Source organism: Denticeps clupeoides, chromosome 8, assembly GCF_900700375.1.
Source record: "Denticeps clupeoides chromosome 8, fDenClu1.1, whole genome shotgun sequence".
NCBI lineage: Eukaryota > Metazoa > Chordata > Actinopteri > Clupeiformes > Denticipitidae > Denticeps > Denticeps clupeoides.
The window spans coordinates 8,986,108-9,006,175 of NC_041714.1; the positions used below are offsets into that span (position 1 = coordinate 8,986,108).

Below are 20,068 nucleotides of genomic sequence, written 5' to 3' on the forward strand. Positions count from 1 at the left end.
TTCCACCACCGAGGGGCCAAGATGGAGAAGAGTCTAGATGAATGTTTTCCTTTTACCTTCAGAGATGGAGGGACCAGGCGAGCAGTACTGGAGGCTCGGAGTATACGAGGTGCAGTGCGAGGTGTAATAAGGGCTGTGAGGTAGGATGGTGCTGCTCCATGTTTGGCTTTGTAGGCCAGCATCAGTATTTTGAACCTGATGCGTGCAGCTACTGGGAGCCAGTGGAGGGAGCGTAGCAGAGGGGTGGTGTGGGAGAATTTGTGAAGGTTGAAGATCAGTCGTGCTGCTGCATTTTGTATTAGTTGTAGAGGTTGGATGGTACATAGTGGTAGACCAGCTAGAAGGGAGTTGCAGTAGTCCAGTCGTGAGATTACTAAATACTGCACTATGTTCTCTATAATGAGTGAGATCTCATTTAAATCTAAATGTATTTAAAATTACATTTGTATTGTGATATTTGCTGAAGCTGCGTATTATTTTATATCTGCACGGTATGTATTTGACTGGTGTGCCATTAACCTCAGCTTCAGTGGTCAGTGGTATGATGAAACTGTGGATTGTTCCGTTTACATGTGCGTTCTTTATATATTCTAATGTGGGGACATTATTCCCACTACCTTTCCTCTGAAGGCCTGTCATCATGCATTGTTGTGATTCCAGAATGAAAATGGCAGAGGAATGTTTCCAACAGGCAAGAGAAAAAGCTTCCTACAACGTAAAGCCCAAACACTCCTCTGGGATAGTGAGTACCTTGTTTTCCTTCTTCACATCTAGTCCTTCTCCTATCATTATTTTTTTGTTATTTCTAAAGCTCAAGTTTGTTGCATTGTATATTTATATTAGTCACGTATTTGTATTAGTCCAGTAGTATATCATATTATTTTGGTATCATTTCATTATAATCATTTCTGCTCCACAGAAAGCCAAACTGAGTCGGAAGATTGAAAGGAGCTGCAGTGAGGTGGTGTAGAAAACAAATAATAACCCGTGAAGGGTCTTCTTCTTCTTCTTTTGTAAATGAGTAGAAGCCATTGTTCAATGACAATCAAACGGGAAATGTAGCCAATTCTCCATAACCAGCTGTTATCATTCCATGCAAAAATATTATTCCATAAAACAAAAAGTTCAGTTTTTTTTTTATGTGACAAAGCCTTCATTTTAACTGACGAGAAGAAGCACAATGATACCCACAGTCCATTCCGCACTGATCCCAGTTCATTCTGGTCAAGACCATTAAACTAACTGGCCGCTGAAAGCTACATGAGCTCAGAGGGTTTTTGTCAGAATAAATTACGTGTTGACAGACCCCAGTAGGATTTCATCAAACTCATGACCACTTTAGTTCATCTATGTAATGAGCTGGAAGTGCCTTACAGCACACTCATCGCCACGGCCACTTCTGCAGGAGCACTTGTGATGTCAAGGGGCAACGAGGAGCTCAGGATTTCTCTGAAATTTAATAAAGGGGGAAGAAATGGTATGGTTTTATAGTATAGAACTAAACCCCCAACAATGACAATCATTTTGTTGAGTGATTTTATCCACATTAAAGTGCTTCACGTGTGTGTGTGTGTGTGTGTGTGTGTGTGTGTGTGTGTGTGTGTGTGTGCGCGCCTCTCAATATAAGACCATAGACTAAAAAGGAAGTTATGATTACAAACAAACAAAAAATGTTTTAATTAATAATACAGAGGGACTGCTTTTGGTCAAGCACAGCCTCCATAGTATTATATGCAATTTATATTTATTGCTGTTCCAACAATAAAACCTGTTAAAACCTGTGCTTCCACAATGAAATTCTTCCATCCATTACCCAACCGTACTTTACCGACACTATTCAGGCAGCAGTGATGCTTCCAGCATGAACAAGTCAGAATTGTATTTAAAGAGATGCATTGGAGTGAAATGATCATGCAGAACTAGATGTGGAATAGTTATCTGCCAGCACATACTGCAAATATTGGCCTAAATTTCAATTTTTAAAAAAATACGTATTTAAAAATATATAATATAGTTAATTACAATGTTCTTGTTAGTGTATACATACTCTTGAAAAATGGGTTTTTGTTTGGTTTTTTTGTAGATAACCAGTAGTATTTCGATTTTGTTAGTATTGTTAAATCCTCAACTTCCTTTGTTATTCCTTAACAAACACTGAACCAGATTAAGATCCCTTGTTGTCAAAATGAAAGAATGGCATTTATTTTGAATAAATTAAGTTCATCGCTTTGGTGTGCTGCATCTCATTACTGCCAGTGAAAGCAGAAGTCCCTCAGAAAGCAACCAGAATGAAACGTAGAATAAATTTATTATAGAAACCATATTTTTAACTTTGAAAATATATATTTCGCTGTTTGGTACTTTATCATACAAAATGTATTATCTAATATATTTGATATTTCTGATAAATACTGTGTTGTTATATACACACATACACTCATACAATCATCTGTGATCTACTGACATTTTTTCTGATTAGATGAGGCTTATTACAGTTCATACTGAGTCCCTCTACACCATGGAATTCATGCACTGATGGATGAAACCGGACGAATATGTCTCCTGCACACTGTGACGTCCAGCATATCCTCCCCACGTTCTGACAGAGAGGTGCGGCGTTAATCCAAAGATGCATTATTTTATCCTGCTAAACTACGCCTTTAAAAAAAGTCCTTTTGAAAACCCTTTGTTATTAATCCATAGCATTACAACAGAGCCTTACTCAGTTGTCCAGTCCAACCCGGGCATTGCTGCGCTCAAATGGGAAGTAAAAATCCCGTCACTCGTGTGGTTTTAAGAGGAGAGCAGGTCCTTGGTCAGGTGATTTAATGTTGGTTGGGCCTCAGTGTGTGTTGTTCACGCTGACCGACACACAGCGGCACTGTTTGACGCGCTGGACCTTCCGGTGGCGGAATGGCGGGTCCAGGCCAGGGCAGTGTAGGCGCAGGGTGAGCGTGGTGACCCTGTGCGGCCGGCAGAAGGCGCAGGACTGGAAGGAGGCGCCATGGACGGGCTGCCCGCGCTGGTGCCGCTGGGAGCGGGGGGAAGTGGAGGGGGCGTGGACGTGGCGCGGGATGTAAAACGAGTTGCACTGGCCGTAGCAGAAACGGTTGACCACCGTGCGGCTCACACAGCCCTCCTCGCTCACCGTCTGCCGCAGCGGCTGCGTCTTGCACCAGTCGCTCCGGAGGTACTTCCGCTCTGTCACCACCAGCGCCTCATGGCTGGAGGCCAGCACGTCCTGCTTCCCCTTCGACTGGCCCTTAGGTGACGGTTGCTGGGACGACAGGGGCAGCAGCATGTTGCCTTTCAGCTTGAATGGGGAGGGAATTGAGCCCTGAGGACCCCTGGACTTTCTGGAGTCTACAGTGACGCACAGGGTCCATGCCATGAGAGCAAGTAAAGTCAACTTCCAGAACATTCTGTAGAAAAGGGGAAAAAGAGTGGGGGAACAAATCAGCATGAGCAATGCAGCTCTTTTCTACTGGCACAAAAGCAGAAGAATGGTTCTAAACAGCAGAGCTTTTTAAGTTAAGGTGACGTGACGAAGGATGCCGGCCCAGAAAAAGCTGGCCCTCGCGTGTTTATGATGGATCTGTTTTCTCGTGGTGAGTTCAGGATCGGTTGGCCAGCAGAACGCGTTCTGTTACGTTTAGTCTCTTGGGCCTTGGCCTTGGCCTGTCTCTTTTTAAAGCTTGCTTCATGCCACCCTTCGTCCCACTGTCAAAAAGTGTAAACGTCTGCACCGCCGTTCTCGCTCTCTCCACGGTATGGAATGACAGAGCGAGACTTGAGTTCCGGGCATCACTTATCCACGTTTCTGAATCATTACTTGTGTGTGTGGCTTTGTCAGCTCCAGAAAGCCTGCAACAACAAACAGCAGCGCCCATCAAAGGGAACCCCACCGGAGGAGAAGCCGGCTTTATTGCTCCCGTCACAGGGTAAAATAATTAGCCGTTTGCTTACTCGAGTCGCGCAGCTATGCTGCATGTATGTAAACAGGCTCTGTGCAGCCCGGGCCATGTGAATACCATTAAAGTGCAGGATGGAAACTTTTCCACCCTCACCCTGACCACAGCCTGACCAAGCAACAACCCAAAGGAGACCGCAGAGTCAGTCTGATAAGCCTGTCTGAGCTCTAACAGCCACACAAAACGCCTTCCCACACTGTCCCACACATAAAAGCGAAGCCCATGTCCCCCTACGGGGTTTCCATTGGCAAACGCACCAACCCTGAAGTTCATGGCGATGAACTTCCTGTTCCTGCTCAGGCTGCGTCTCCTGGTTCTCAGTGCAGTAAAGGCCAGTGAGCACGACCATAAATCTCTGTGTAACACACACACACACACACACGGGGGAGACAAATTGGCAGGATAGTGATAATGGCGTTCCGAGAGTGCATGCACGAAAATAAACGTTCTTTTACTCTGCCATTACTCTCACTTCACCACACAAACAGCCCTTCACACCTACTCTTTGGCAGTTGTGGGGACTAAGATGGAGCCATCTTGAAAAATCCAGTGTAGCAGCTGGTGGAGTTTTTTTCACTGGAGTCGCTTCTTTTTACCTTTGTGGCTGCTGTGTTCACTATTGTCATTATCTTCATGATGCTGATTAACAATAAGATAAGAGTTCAGCATAAATCTTCAGGACAGTTTGAAGCCATCCTTGTGTGACTTAAGGTGGTGGAGAGAAACCAACGTTCTATAATATAAAAAATGCAACGCCCACAAATTAGTAGGTGTGTCTGGTAGAGTGTGTGACTGGTTTTGTGTGTGTGAGTGTGTGTATATATTCACTATTCTGAATACACATTATTATTTCTTTTTTTCTTTTTATATTAACTTATAGAATCATTCAAATGTATTTATGGCATTTTAAGAAGTAATTTCTTAAGAAAAGTGTTTCTTCTCATAGAAAAAAATGGATTACCGCCTCTTTTACATGTATGGAAGGCATCTGTATACTTCCAGAGAACCACCATAGAGACAGACAGAACTCACCCCGGCGCCAAGCGATCAACATTGTGACACTACACTTCCTCTTGGAACTCATCACACCAATTATAACACTCACAGCGATGACTCTGTACAGCCTGCTAGTGATGGGCATGTCATTTAACAACAAAAGCCTGAGGCATTTGTATGACACCCCCCACCCACCCACACAGTCTCCCACACACACACATTTGTGATGTTTTTGCTCAATTCACACCATGTAATTTTCTGATAGCTTTAATCTTCATGGGCTTTCTAGGCTGAGCTGGTATAGGACAGAAGTATCTGGACCTGAACTTCATAGCCTCAGCCCAAGAAGATTCAACATGACCCTCACCTAGAGACTACCCGACTCTCCCTCTCCCGGTCAGCAAGTAGCGTATGCTGATACAGTAACTAATGCAGTAAATCATATGAAGAGAAATGTGTATTCCTAAAATACGTTTTGGCTTTTTTTGAGAATTGCCACTGTATTACATCTTATTCTAGGCGATTTATTAAAGGCAAATTATTTTACTAATGCCCATAATGCCATGTTATTGTAAAGCTGTATAAAGGATTAGTTTACCTGCAGATTCAGGGCTCGAGGAGAGTAAAGGGCCAGGGGGTCAGGGGGTCACGGTGAGGGCAGGGTTAAAGGTGCAAATGGTAGCTCTTCCAGCAGCAGGCTCCTGTGGAGGGTAAGGTGTTGGCAGCCATCGGAAGAGACACCGCTGTGTCCTCCACTTCTCCTGCTGTTCCTCTGGTTCCTCTCCTGTCACTTTTGGGTTAACTGCAGAACAGTGGAGATCTGTGGGTCTGTGGGACGCTGAGAGTCATCTGGGAACTCGTGAATTTCCCCTCTACTTCCAGTCATCTGCAGTTTTCTGGCATCAGCAAAGCATTAGCTCTTCTCCATGAGAATTCTTCTCTCCAGTGAAATTGCTGTTGCAGTTGATCTCTGTACCGTCTCAGTCTCGCTTTTTCTTCTGTCACTCTTACACTTTCCTCTCCCTTACAGTACTTCTGTCCCTCCCTCTTTCCCTCATTCTCTCTCTCTTCAGACTATGACCCACCCTCCCTCTGCCTCCACAGTTACTCAGACTTGTAGCATTTTAAACACATCGACCTGCCAGTCATTCACCTTCACTCATGCGCCCCACTAATCCAAATGTTCAATGTTCTAAACCAGTCCCTCTATCACATCTCTCTCTAATGACCCGTCCCATTTAAATTCTCTCCATCATGCATTTTCATCACTTTCATCGCCTCTGGTGCTTCCGTTCCTGCACAAATGCAGCCATAATGTGGAGTGACAGGGGCAGTTTTATTATGGAGTTCAGGTTCTTCGCCTCTCCAGCATCCCGAATTCCGGAACCCGTCCATTAGCCATGCTCCAGAGGTCATTCTGTTCTGTTCCCGTTTGATCCTTTTTGATCCTGCTCATTCTTCTGTCCTCGCGGTTCCGAGCTCAGACTGGTTTCGACCACCACATCAACTCTGCTGCCTCTTCAGCACCATACATGGAACAGCACGCAGCACAAACATACAAACATTCCTGCTTTTCCACAGACCACTACTGAAAAGGCCTGGCGCTGCACTGGGATCTTCTGACCGTAACAAATGCCTTCGTCATTTTTTAAACCGTCTGACTTGAACTCGGAGATTATCAACACAGCCCTAACCACCAGGACCGGGGCCAGCAGCTACCCTGCTGCGAGCTCAGAAGGAGAGTGCTAGATCTCTGCTAGATCTCTGTGTTTACTTCCCTGTCAGCGCTCCTTCTTAGCTGCAATAACAACATCTGAAATTTATGTCCAGTAACTTTTATCTCAAATCTTATTAGTCACGGAAGTGAAATAAGTTTTAACCAGGAAGGCACAAACTTCAAATTGTTCAAACACATTCAAAGCGATGAATACTCTGGGCAGACTTGATCAATACTTTTTGGTGAACAGAGCCATGAGAATACTCTGAAAGCCATACATTAATCATATTTTTTTGCAATTAATCACATTTTAATGCAACTTTATGGTTCAAACAGCCAAAACCACCTGTCATATATTTTGTAGAACCCCCCTCATGCCACAAAGTCCTGTAAGAGGCAAGTTGGATTTTCAAGTGAATAGTAACTGGAACACAGACTTGTACACTCACTGTTTGTACAGAAGTCGCTCAGATTTTTTGTTTTGTTTTGTTTCCAACACATCAGCTTTGTACCATTTAGATCCAATGTAACTAAATAATGAGGTTTTAATGTTCAGTCTTATGGTCCTAACAGTGTTTAGTTTATTCTGAAATGTCACATAAAAAAACACAAGTTCCATCTTGTGGCTGTACATGGCATTGGCAGACAAAAAAAATATTTTACGGCAATTGCACAGAGAATGCCTTTAAGCACTTTTGCTATTTTCCGGAGGTCCCTTGGGAAGAAATGTTATCACACCTTCAGGTAAGTCGCTGGCTTTAATATTTTTTATAACATGGTATAAAAATAAATGCACAACAGATTAACAAGACTACATAGGACAAGATACAACCTGTTCACTGGCCATTTTGGCCATTTCAGTGGCATTTTAGTGACTCCACAAGTGCTAGGGAAAACTGTGCTAAATCTGTTTGCTTTAATAGTGCAACAAACTTGATGCAAAATAATATGTCACTTTTCCCCACATCTGCTATTTTGTCTATTTCAGTCAGTAAAGTACGGTAAAGCACTTTCTGCATTTCCCTTATGTATTCATCTGTCGGGAGAGCTGAATAAGGCTGTTATTAAATGCATTCAGTATACAAGGAAGTGACAAAGACATCAGACTGGTTTTGACACTAGCATTGTCCAAGTTTTAAAAATGTCCCCTGAAATGGCTCCAAAAGATCTTTTTTTTCAGGATACTAAAAATCTGTCCCTTTGACACGCAGCATCTGGTTTGGCACAAAGTGTTTGTGTTTATTGACCAACCAGATGAGATGGAATAAAGACAGTCTTCATCCATTAGGATCAACCCCAACAGAGTCCTTTTCAGCCTGATTGCACAAGAGCAGACGACCCTTCTGAGGTGAGAGTTCACCTAAAATAGAGAAACAGAATGTTTGATGCGGATGTCAGAATATTTTGTGGCCTCGTCATTACATCTTAAAGTGTAGTGACAATCATTGCAACACAGTAATCATCCACATAAATGGCTGTGAGAAAACAACACTGGCACCCGGTGGGCAACGAGGGTACAACAGCATTCAAAACCTCACTGCCTGCCAGGTATTGGAACAGGTCTGACCATGTCAATAAGCGCAATAAACGGGAAACACCTACAATCACATATTAATAATGTAATACATGCATGGAGATTAACATTATGTTAGTAATTTAGTCTTTTTCACTAACAGGGACACACCAAAAAAACAAAGCATAGATATTCATAGTAATTCACCAGCATAGGGAAAAATTACCTGGAAGTATTTCTCTTTCAGAACAAGTTCTTACTTTTCTGTAGACAAGCAGAGAATGAAGAATGAGGTGACTCACATCTAACATATTGGTCTCATATACATTATTTACAGCATAATCAGTAGGTTCCATTATTCAGATTTCCAGTTAAGTTGTCAAGATGTCATTTCAAGGTCATATTTTAGACCAGAGCTATTAAAACACCACTGAGGATAGGAGGACAGGAAAGAGGTGGGAAGAGTCCTTTAATTTGAGTAAAACCTCAGATGAAATGACCGTGTTGCCATGGAGATTAAAAATAACACAACATGGGACTGGGGAAGGATAAAGCATTTATGCAGGCTTTATCTGACCAGAGTGGCACCTGATTGGATGGAAAGACCAGCCATAGACTAAAGGTGTGTTCACTTACCACTTATGAATTCGCAAATGAGGTTCTGCAGTCCTATGCGTTTGGCAAAAAATAAAAAAAAAAAAACACACACACACGCAACCAAAAGAGAACAGACACAGAAAGAAAAAAAGGATCCGGCAGTATGTGATGCCGAGAGAAAAGACTAAAAAAGTGGGTGGGTGTTACATCTGACAACATAAACTGCTTAAAAAATGTATATGGAATCTCAACTTGACGTTTGATTCATTTTATTCAAGTTTTAGTTGATATAGATAAACGCACAGTACAATATATGTTGCCAGCTGCAACAGAGTATAAAGAAAAAAATGAAGAGCAAAAATTATGGGGATGATAATAAAGCTTTGGTAGGTTCATGCATTCATTAATGTATAGATGCCCTAAGGAGCCCTATGTTCTAAACATGGGGCTTGTTCGCTAGTCTAAAGTCAAAGGAATCCTCAGGATTTCCATAAATAGATAAATGAAGAAGAGAAAGAGAAGAGAAACTTTAAAGTTTAAAATGGGAGAAGACTGACATGACTGACAAGTTCCTCTTTATATTTACGTAAATGCTGACGGCTCATGTGACGTTACACAAGCGAACATGCTCCACACTCTAGTCTGAAATTAGTGCCTTTTAATAACAAACAATAAAATGCCAGCACCGTAACAACAAAGCTGTTAATCAAAGGCCAATATAATAGCAACTGTGATATGTAATGTTCAGACACCTCTTGTGGTACTTTTGTGAGTAATGGGTCAGTGAATGCTCATAATGTTCAGTACTTCTCTGATGCATGAGTCAGTAGCAAGTCCTAATAGTCCCCAAAGCTAAAAGAAAGTCCACCAGAAGGGCCCATTTTCCAAGGATCTCCTGGGCTGGGACGTCTGGTGTAAAGGGCAACTGAGAAGGCCACAGATCCAGAAGGGAGCTCAAATGCAGGTCACTTTCGGGCTGTAAGTCATTACCTTTTTCTTGGCTTGCAGGAGTTCCTGGTAGGCACTAGACCTGATGAATCGGCTGTAAGAGTCACTCTTCATCAGCTTGTAAATATGCTCCTGTCCAAACACGTATTTGAGAAATATATAGAACAATTCAATTAAATGATTAAATAACAAGATCACCTTCAGCTTACTTTCACATGCTAACATTGCAACCAATTAATCATTTAACTGCATACCTGTGCGTCCTCAAAAGTGTACCGCCCAGGGTCTTTGACATTGTGGGTGGTCTTATCATAGCTCCTGGAGTCGAGATTGATTGCATTTGGTGCTCCGACAGCAAGAAATTCCTGCCAGATCCCCTGCACCTTTGATGGCACCTCCCGAATTGGCCTCCGTTTCAGCTCCTGCACCTCCAGCCAGAACCTGTGTGTGTATGTGTGTTCATGTGTGTATGGATGGGATGTGATGAACAACAAAATTAATTATATTACAAATATTTCACTTTATGCAATATTGTAATAAGACCACCAGGGGGAGGTATTGTATTTGCTGAAAGAGTTTCAGTGCACGCAGGTAAATCATCTTTCATACATCAGGTTCTCTGAGCTGAATTCAGACTCCAAGAACTTGAGGAACTGTTCTCGACCAGCAGGGTCTTTTAGTGCCTCATTGATCCCGAAGCCCCAACGCCTCACCCGCTGCTGGCTGGGCTCCATACTGAAACACACACAAACACACATACAGTCAAATATTTACATTTACATTTACAGCATTTATCAGACGCCCTTATCCAGTATTACAGGGACAGTCCCCCTGGAGCAACTTAGGGTTAAGTGTCTTGCTCAGGGACACAATGGTAGTAAGTGGGATTTGAACCTGGGTCTTCTGGTTCACAGGTGAGTGTGTTACCCACTAGGCTACTACCACCCACCCACAATACATACATGCATATAGGAACACACACTGGCCACAGCTTCTTCATTTTGAATAGACACAATAGAGAAATACAAATTTCTTACAAAATGACCACTGTTGTCTGTTATTTCATTGCTTTTCTGACAGCAGAAAATTGCAAATAAAATGGCATTTCTACAAAAGATTATAAAAAAAATATTTCAAGGCGTGGACAAAATTCTTGATGTGGGTACATTTCCATATATTATGTAAATGTGATTGCAATTGGCCATGTTGATAGATGATTGAAAGTTATGGCTGAAGTGCTAGAAAATGCACTTGAAATCCCTTTAATCCATCTACAGCATGACACTGATGTACAAACAGTCACAGGCCACCTCCACCCCCATCACAAAAATACGCATTTCAGAATACCTTGAGTATTTTTGTTAAATGGCAGGACATTTAGGTGTGCTTATTTACATAATGCTCCTGTTCTGCATGACTCACATGCAAATCCCACACAATTGTGTCTGTATGTGCACGCATTCACCAAAAAGTGTTACCTTTACGCGCGCACACACACACACACACACACACACACACACACACACACAAACATATATATATAATTAGTGCTGGGCAATGATTAAATATTTTAATCACATTAGTGTCTGTGATTAATCACGATTAATCACATTGTTGGGCTCAACATTTAGTAATAAATTCCAATTTCTTTCATTCTCTCTCCTTTTTGTCATTGTAGCACTGAAGCATTTACAATGAAAATTTTAGCAGCAATTGCTCAGTGCATAAAAATATAACACAAGCACAATTACTCAAGTTAAAACTAAAATAAAAAGGGAATAAAATGATTGTTGCCCATAACAGGAGAACAATGTTTTTTCCACTTATACTGTATTTAGACTGTGATGTCTTTGTGTGGAGTGGGTGAGTGAATGGAAGATATTTACCTGGCCTCAAGCTCCCAGAATGTGGTGTCATCTGAGACCCAGGGGTTGGAGGGTTCAGGGATGGTAAGGAAGGGGTCATAGTCTGCATATTGTTCTGTGTACCCCAGCAAACTTCAAGTCAAAAATAAACAAGATTAAAAAGTCCATCAATCAATCGACCAATCAATCATATATTTACTTGTAAATTAGTTTTAATTGATAAAGGTTAACTGCAATATTGCAGCTCACATATATAAGACATACATATATTAGGATATTGTGATTTACTTTTCCATACACACATTTAGAGATGCATGAAAGTGGTACAGTAAAAAGCCCAAATGTCAATGGAATATTGAACACTAATAAACAAAACATTTAAATATAAGTAATTAAAGTCAGGTTACATCAACAAAAAAGAACATAACCACTCACCTCTCAGCAACCTTAGACATCTTCAATCGGTGCCGGTCTAACTGTGCCTGCCAAAACTTGATCTGAAAAGATCAAATTAATAAAAAAGAAACACATTTCCAATCATAAGAATGATATCTGCTTCAGGAAACACAGAAAAAGTGAAACCTGTTGCTCTCTCTGAGTATTCTGATACAGTCGTAAAATGTTGAACACTTTCATTTTGCATGATGGGATAGATTTAATTAAATAGAATGAATACAGAGCATAAATCGGACAATACCAAACAACTGAGAGCAATGACAGCTTTATATCACATACCTGCTGTTGAAGTTCTTCCATAGTTGGTTGTTTGACTTCAGGGACTGGTGCATGGGTGGGACTTTGACTACGTACATCATTTTGAAGACCGTATACAGACTGAAACACACACAATGAAATAATTAAGATGATACAACGTATACAACACATACCCACACAGAAACTGACACATCCGTACATCTACAGCAATCAGTTTTACCTTTCTGGTTTTGTGGGGATTCTTCATCCTCGATGACTTTTTAATGTCAACTTCTGTTGTGTTCACACAACCAGGCTGCAATAATGTATAAACACAGTTACGACAGCAAATTAATTTCTATATGATTAAAGTATATTTATTTTTCCTATTAACTGCTGTTCATAACAATTGCATTTAGATAAGCTGCTTTTCTGTACTGATAATACTGATACACTGCCCTCTATGATTATTGCCACCACTGGTTAAAATATGTTAAATTCAATTGTTATTGCAGAAGCTTACTCTCACACTGAAAATTATTGAAAATGTACCCTTCAACTTTTTAAGGGGGATAAAAAAATCCCTGACTAAGAAATAATTGTTTTCCATACAATAACCTGTTCCACAATTATTGGCACCCCTAACAATGCCTAGGAAATAAAAGTAATTAAAGAATTTCTGTCAGTTCTACAGTAGTTTTACAAAGTTGATCAGAGTATCTAGAAAAATTTAATTAGTATTTCATCACTTCTTGTTTCCCTGGGATATAAATATAACATGACACAGAGGCCATTTCTCTTATCTGCTCTTCCCCAAGGGAAAGACAAGGAACACACCATTCAAGTAAGGCAGGTGTATCTACAGTCAGAGGAATCATCAAGAGGTTCATAACAACTGCAACAGAGGTCAACAAGCCTTGACGAGTTGATTATGTCTGGACACAGTGAGGACGATGGTAAGTTCTGTATGAAAGCTCACTGTTAAAGAATTGCAACAAATGGTAGCATCACAATTTCTTCAAAACAACCATCTACATGCCAACAAGCTGTTTGGGAGGCATTCACAGAAAAAAAACTTTTCTCACTCACAATCATAAACTGAAACTGAGCAGTATTGGGGCTTCAAGTGGGATCATTTGCTTTGTTCAGATGAGACCAAGATAGAGCTTTTTGGTAACAAACAATCTAAGTGGAGGAACACATAAGATGAGTATGCAGAAAACAACTCATGCCCATTGTGAAGTATGGGGTGATGCTGTGGGCCTGTTTCTCCTCAGAAGCTTGTTAGGGTGAATGGCATCATGAATGCTTTGAAATTCCAGGATATTCCAGGGCTGAAAGCTGAAGATGAGTTGACACTGGGTCTTTCAGCAAGATAATGACTCTAAACAAGACACCAGACACAGAATCAAGCTCCTCCCATGGCCATCTCAGTTCCCTGACCTAAACCCCATTGAAAGCCTGTGGAGTGAGCTGAAGAGGAGAGTGAGGAGGAGAGGACCCAGGATGCTTTATGATTTAGACCAGAGTTCGGCAACATTTTAAGCTCAGGGGGTCACATTGACTTTTAAAATTTGTCAGACAGGCTGGGTCAGCACCAGATACATTTATTTCAGACACAAACATAAAAAAGGTATTACGGTGTTAATATTTACATTCACTTTTAGTGGGAACTGTGTTAATTATCAGCCTTCACTTTGGAGAAAGGCTTGCTAAACTATGAAAAGGAAATGGGTGAGTTGAATGTAAATAGTTGAATGTTGCATGTTGATATGTGGTTCAAATTCAAATTTTATTTGTCACAGTGAAATGCTTTTTGTGACTGCTACAGACCACAGTATTGCAAATATTCCAAGTATACAATTAACCAATATGCAAATTTTGCAAACATAACCAAATAATACACTTTTACGTCTTTAACATAAAATATGTGTAACTGGTAGGGTGAAGGTGTGCAAATGAGTGAAAGACAATGTATAAAAAAAAGAGCAGTAAAGTAAAAAGCGCAAAGATTTTGTGCAAAGTGGTTACATGGGGGTTAAACACAGTTTAGTGTAGGTGGGCGGTTAGGCACCGTCTCCATCGTGTGGGGCCAGAGAGTAAGAGCAGCCCCATTCTCACTAGTCAGTAAGTAAAAATGGGCGTGTTGAACTGTTGACATCAGCTTGTACAAATACAAATCTCTTATTCCAGCCAGTCCTATATTATTTAGAAAAAACGGAATTTATTAGAAGCAAAAGAACACATCTTAACCAGGGGTGCCAATAATTATGGATGGCAGTGTAAAATTAATACTGATCAACTAATGAGGGTATAGATTTTAAAGCCCATTAGTCATCTTGACTCCTTTGTTTTGAAAAAAAAGTATAGTCTGGTTGCATGCATAGATCTCCAGGTGTATTAAATGTATGTTAAACAAAATTGTTAGTATTATTATTATTTTGTATATTAAACCAAATACATATGCTTATATATATATACCACTGGTCGATGTACATCCCAAAAGGCGCGTTCTTGACTATCAAGAATTTTCCTTTCAATTTTATCTCTCTTCCTGTCAACCCTGAATAGAAAATGAGAAAATGATTAAGCACATTGTTAATTACGTAATAGGAAAGTCTTTATCAGTACTAATTGGACGTAAATGTGGCTTTGTGAGAGTAAGACAAGACTTCTGGCAGCCCTCCACCCTTAGGAGCCAGAACACTCACTTTGCTTGAGCTTCAGCTTGCATAAAAATGAACTCCCATTTCCTGGCAAAGGCTCTCTGTAGCCTGGCTAAGCTTTCCTAGAGCGCACAGCAAATGTCCAAAAGAAGGAGACAGTGTCTGTAAACATGTATGTATCTGATATATCTACAATACATACAACAACATTTATTACAAAAAAACTGCAAAAATATTATGTGTATCTAAGGACAAATCTCAATTATCTGACATTATGATCAATACATATTGGAACAAAAGTATCACAGAACAACAGGGTGAACAGGTAACAAATGGTGAGCAAAAAAAAAAAGTAAAAGGTAAAAGAAACAACTCTTACCGCCTCATAGTCCGCCAGCTCAAGACGAGCTTTATTTTGCATTGTTCTCTTGCAGAGGTACACAGCTACAGCAAAGAATGAGAAACAAGAATATTTTACACTCCACACACTCTGAGAATCTGATTCAAGTGTTTGAACCTAATAAAGAATTCGTTGTTGCTTTTAGGCCTCATAGACAGAAGCAATTTTACAGGCAAAGGCATTTTTTTAAAGGGTGGAGCTAGAGATCGCAGGGGGTCTGCACAGTTTCATCTGAGTTGAGGTTACCAAAATTAGATTAACCCGCCCAATAGGATAATTAAAACTCTGCATAGTCCTGTAGACTATAAAGACTAGAGCTAGTCTGAGCTGGGTCAAGTTTGTACTCAATTTGTATCATTTTAGTTAGACTCAGGTTGTCACGACTACGGACTTACGGGGGAAGGAAGCGCAGAGGTCTGACATACTGGGAAGGGGGTTTTATTAACAAACAAAGAAATACAAATAAAGACTGGCGCGGTGGCCGAAAACGATTTAAACTTAAATAAAGAACATAAACAAACCCGTAGGCGTGTGGCGATTGCCAGAACTCAAAACACATAACACTAAACAAGGTCAAGTTCGTGCATAGAGTTCACGAAAATGCCAGCGACCCCGAACGGGCGGAAACTTCCGGCATTTATGGGGCGTCAGGATTAAAGTCAGGTGTGGAGGCCAGCTGCAGGCAATCCTGACAGAGCCCCCCCTCCAAGGGCTACGTCCTCGGAGCCCCAACAGTACCATCAGTGGAGGCGGCGGGGTGGACGGCGGCAACCACAGGGCTCCTGCCCTGCTGTATCCTCCCCTTGGAGGACCCGGTCCCTCGGGCTGGCTCCCCGGCGTGGTCAGGCGTGGCGGCCCCGGTCCCTCGGGCTGGCTCCCCGGCGTGGTCAGGCGTGGCGGCCCCGGTCCCTCGGGCTGGCTCCCCGGCGTGGTCAGGCGTGGCGGCCCCGGTCCCTCGGGCTGGCTCCCCGGCGTGGTCAGGCGTGGCGGCCCCGGTGCCTCGGGCTGGCTCCCCGGCGTGGTCAGGCGTGGCGGCCCCGGTGCCTCGGGCTGGCTCCCCGGCGTGGTCAGGCGTGGCGGCCCCGGTGCCTCGGGCTGGCTCCCCGGCGTGGTCAGGCGTGGCGGCCCCGGTGCCTCGGGCTGGCTCCCCGGCGTGGTCAGGCGTGGCGGCCCCGGACCCTCGGCCTGGCTCCCCGGCGTGGTCCCGCATGGCGGCCCCGGACCCTCGGCCTGGCTCCCCGGCGTGGTCCCGCATGGCGGCCCCGGACCCTCGGCCTGGCTCCCCGGCGTGGTCCCGCATGGCGGCCCCGGACTCCCGTACCTGCACACAATAATCAGGGCCGATCCATCTGGGTACGTGTGGGCCCTGTCTCCACATGTCCCCTCTGACACGTCTTGTGTCACCCCCTGCACCGCGCAGGGAGATTGTCCCAGAGCCTCCGGCGACTGTTCCAGGCACCCCAGGCTGGTGCCTTCTGGGACTATGCAGCCCCTCTCGCTGCACGGCCCTGGTGCCAAGGGGGGGGCATTGCCAGACCATCCGGCTAGCCCCTTCTGCGTCCGTTGGGACAAGCAGGCCCTCTTCCTGCCTGTCCCAGCTGGGTCCTCATGCCTACCCGGGGGCTCTATGGCGCTCCACCCCTCTGGAGGCAGACGCAGGCCCATGCCTGGCCCGCCCTCCTCACTGGCTACCGGAGGACCCAGCTCCATCGCTTCCCCACCTCCCCTCCCCTCAGGAGGAGTCCCCAACCCGAACTGCACCCCCCCAAAAAATTCTTTGGGGGAGCACCCCCCCCGGCTGGACTTAGGGGTACCTTGGGGCTTGTCCACCTCGCCTTGGACCAGCACATTCGGGTCAGGAACCTCCTCCCTGGGGTTCGGCTCCGCGGCTGGGTCGCCATCTGGTGGACACAAAGAGGGGAAGTGGGGGCGACATACGGACACATATGCCACACAGACACACACAGACAGAGACAGACAGAAGAGAGGGTCGTCTGGCTCCCTCTCTGGGCTCTCCGGGACCTCCTCAGGGGGCACAGCCAGGATCTCGGGAGAAGCGACCTTCTCGTCGCCCACCAGTGCTGGGTCTTCTTGCCCCGGATCCTGACTGGCACTGGATGTGGTGGAGGGGCAGAGTTCGATCCCTGGCTCAGGCCGATCAAACTCCGCCCTCAGTCTCTGTTGGAAGTCCCGAAAACTCCTGTCTGTCTCTCCCTGCTGCCAGAGGGTTGTGCTCCAGCCCCATGCTGATCCAGTCAGACACTTGAGGATGGTAGTGATCTCGTCTGTGTCTGCTGCCCCACTGAAGGGTCCCGGGACAATTGGGCTGTCCCACACGGGGCTGGGCACGTCGCTGGAGATGGTGGTAGGTGTGTGGTGTGGAGGGGGGTGGACATCTTCTCCAGCAGGTGTGGACGCTGGTGCTGCGCTGCCATTTTGCTGGGGAACGTCCGGGCAGAGGGAAGGCGGGTCGGCGACTGGAGCAGGAATGGAGGATTCCCTGCGAGGCAGTCCCGGCAGCGCAGTTGCTGGCTGGCGACCTCCCGTCGCCCTCTTCCACCAGCTTTCCTCACACTGCTGGGAGGGACGTGGGTCTCCACGGACCTCGTGACGATCCTGGATGGGCGCGATGGGCGGAGCCATCCCGGCACCGACTGCCCAAACGGCGTCATCCTGGTCGTCGTCCGTGTGAACCTCGTACCCCCGGAAGTCACATGGGTCATCACGGACGCCGCGATGATCTCGGACGCGCACGCTGGGCGGAGCCATCCCGGCACCGACCGCCCACCGAAAATCCACGTCATCATCGCTTTCGTCATCCATGTCCTCCCACCGGTGACTCCAAGGGTCGTCCACCCTGCGGACATCCTGGACCCATGGCGCGATAAGCTCCCATGGGCAGTACTCTGGCCATTCGGGCTGGAGGCTGCCCACCTCCTCGCTGGAGGAACGCCGCCGTTGTTGTTGCCGCTTCTCACCCCCCTGGAAGTGACGTGGGTCCCCACGGACCTTGCGACGATCGCAGACTGGCGCGATGGGCGGAGCCCAACTCTCGTCTCCCGTGCTCTCGTCGTCGTCCGTGTCGTCCCAGTCCACGGGGAGCCTGGCCAGCAGAGCGCAGAGTTCTTGGCTCGACATGCTGAAGATCGTGGGGGTCGCATCTTCTGCGCTCGCTGCCCACATCACTTCCTCGCTGCTGCCGACGCCAACGTCCTCGCTCCGCCCACTCACCCGCCGACGTTGTCGCTTCCGGGTTTCGCGGAGTTTCCCGGGGGTGACGTCATCACGCGGCGCCGCGTACCACGGCTTCTCGGGGAGAAAACGCTCCACCAGAACGGGCGGCGCGTCTCTCCCCTGGTGTCCGCGTTCGCCGAGCCGGGCTGCGTCCTTCGCGGCGTTTCTTCTCCTCTGCTTTCCACCTCTGCGCTTTTGGGTGGGTCGCTGGCATTCTGTCACGACTACGGACTTACGGGGGAAGGAAGCGCAGAGGTCTGACATACTGGGAAGGGGGTTTTATTAACAAACAAAGAAATACAAATAAAGACTGGCGCGGTGGCCGAAAACGATTTAAACTTAAATAAAGAACATAAACAAACCCGTAGGCGTGTGGCGATTGCCAGAACTCAAAACACATAACACTAAACAAGGTCAAGTTCGTGCATAGAGTTCACGAAAATGCCAGCGACCCCGAACGGGCGGAAACTTCCGGCATTTATGGGGCGTCAGGATTAAAGTCAGGTGTGGAGGCCAGCTGCAGGCAATCCTGACACAGGTTGGGTCTGGTGTTTGTGCAATAAATGATCAGTCATCAAACATGAACTTTTGGTCTACAGTACCTTTCCTTTATGTGATTTGGTAAAAGTGTTTTGCATTTTGTAAATTAGTTTTATTAAATGTTCATATTTTTTAATGAAATGTTTATTTGATTTGCGATTCTCGACCACCGTTGTCAGGTAATCTTTGCGAGAGAGATAAATGGATGCTAAGGAGCTGAAACGGAGGCAAGCATGTAAAGTTGTCGGTGCTGTAAAGTTGTCGAGAAACCCACACTGATTGTGTCATTTATTTAAATGTGCCAAACAGCATAACAGTCAGGTTGGGCTTGGGCTGAATTTTGGCTGGATCAGGCATAACTTTTTAGGGCTGATAACAGCTCTAATATAGACTCTATAGCCTGCAGCATAAAGCAAGGAAAATAAGAACAAAAACCTCTGTAATTAAGCGGTTAAAGAAGCGGCCCCGTAATAAGGTTGCCGGTTGCCCACTACTCACCACGGGTGATGGTTAAAAGCAGAGGACACATTTCATTGTTGCACCGTGTGCTGTGCTGTGCATCACAATGACAATCACTTCACTTTCACTTTCATTCAGCAGAACTGAATGAAAGTTCATCCCAGTCCGCCATCCTCTTTTGAACCTGCATGTTGTTGCTAGTCTGGTGAGCAGGTATCAGGAAAACTAATAGATAATAAAGGATCAGCCAATAGGCATGCAAGTCCAACCCACTGGCACTGATTGACATCATTCTGCTAAAAATTGCATTATGTATTATGAAATAAATAGGCCATTGGGGGAATGTCATTTTGAAATAAAGGCTTACTCTGAAAAAAAGGACGTTTTGGAATAAAAGTTGCTGAAATTAAATAAAAGGCCTCTGCAATAATCTATGTTGTTTGGGGATAACAATGACCATCAAATAATA

The 20,068-nt window shown here is 44.6% G+C and overlaps 3 protein-coding genes across 5 annotated transcripts in view; 1 reads left to right on the forward strand and 2 right to left on the reverse strand.

Annotated features, from left to right (window-relative positions):
* Positions 1–1,779, forward strand: part of fmn2a (formin 2a) — a 40,544-nt gene extending 38,765 nt beyond the window's left edge. The window contains exons 17-18 of the mRNA XM_028988196.1: positions 661–742; positions 920–1,779. Coding sequence (XP_028844029.1) covers positions 661–742; positions 920–970 — 133 coding nt within the window. The 3' untranslated portion in view covers positions 971–1,779. The remainder of the gene's footprint in view (positions 1–660; positions 743–919) is intronic.
* On the reverse strand, positions 1,648–8,450 carry grem2a (gremlin 2, DAN family BMP antagonist a). 2 transcript variants are annotated; one of them, XM_028988198.1, is made up of 3 exons: positions 8,424–8,450; positions 7,936–8,044; positions 1,648–3,422 (listed from the first exon to the last, which is right to left on the reverse strand). In XM_028988198.1, exon 3 carries the CDS (start codon positions 3,419–3,421, stop codon positions 2,843–2,845), a length of 579 nt encoding a protein of 192 aa, XP_028844031.1. In that variant the 5' UTR covers position 3,422; positions 7,936–8,044; positions 8,424–8,450; the 3' UTR covers positions 1,648–2,842. The 2 variants fall into 2 exon arrangements, with proteins under 2 accessions (XP_028844031.1, XP_028844032.1); XM_028988199.1 differs by lacking the exons at positions 7,936–8,044; positions 8,424–8,450 and adding an exon at positions 5,566–6,015.
* Positions 7,243–20,068, reverse strand: part of rgs7a (regulator of G protein signaling 7a) — a 29,199-nt gene continuing 16,373 nt past the window's right edge. The window contains exons 7-18 of one of the 2 annotated variants that reach the window (XM_028988197.1): positions 15,346–15,410; positions 15,012–15,088; positions 14,782–14,863; positions 12,542–12,616; positions 12,343–12,441; positions 12,043–12,104; positions 11,629–11,739; positions 10,352–10,477; positions 9,997–10,183; positions 9,785–9,874; positions 8,424–8,461; positions 7,243–8,044 (exon numbers count right to left, since the gene is read on the reverse strand). In XM_028988197.1, the coding sequence (XP_028844030.1) occupies positions 8,441–8,461; positions 9,785–9,874; positions 9,997–10,183; positions 10,352–10,477; positions 11,629–11,739; positions 12,043–12,104; positions 12,343–12,441; positions 12,542–12,616; positions 14,782–14,863; positions 15,012–15,088; positions 15,346–15,410 (995 nt within the window). In that variant the 3' untranslated portion in view covers positions 7,243–8,044; positions 8,424–8,440. Of the gene's footprint in view, positions 8,045–8,423; positions 9,875–9,996; positions 10,184–10,351; positions 10,478–11,628; positions 11,740–12,042; positions 12,105–12,342; positions 12,442–12,541; positions 12,617–14,781; positions 14,864–15,011; positions 15,089–15,345; positions 15,411–20,068 lie in introns of both variants that reach the window. The other variant, XR_003750485.1, reaches the window with a different exon arrangement.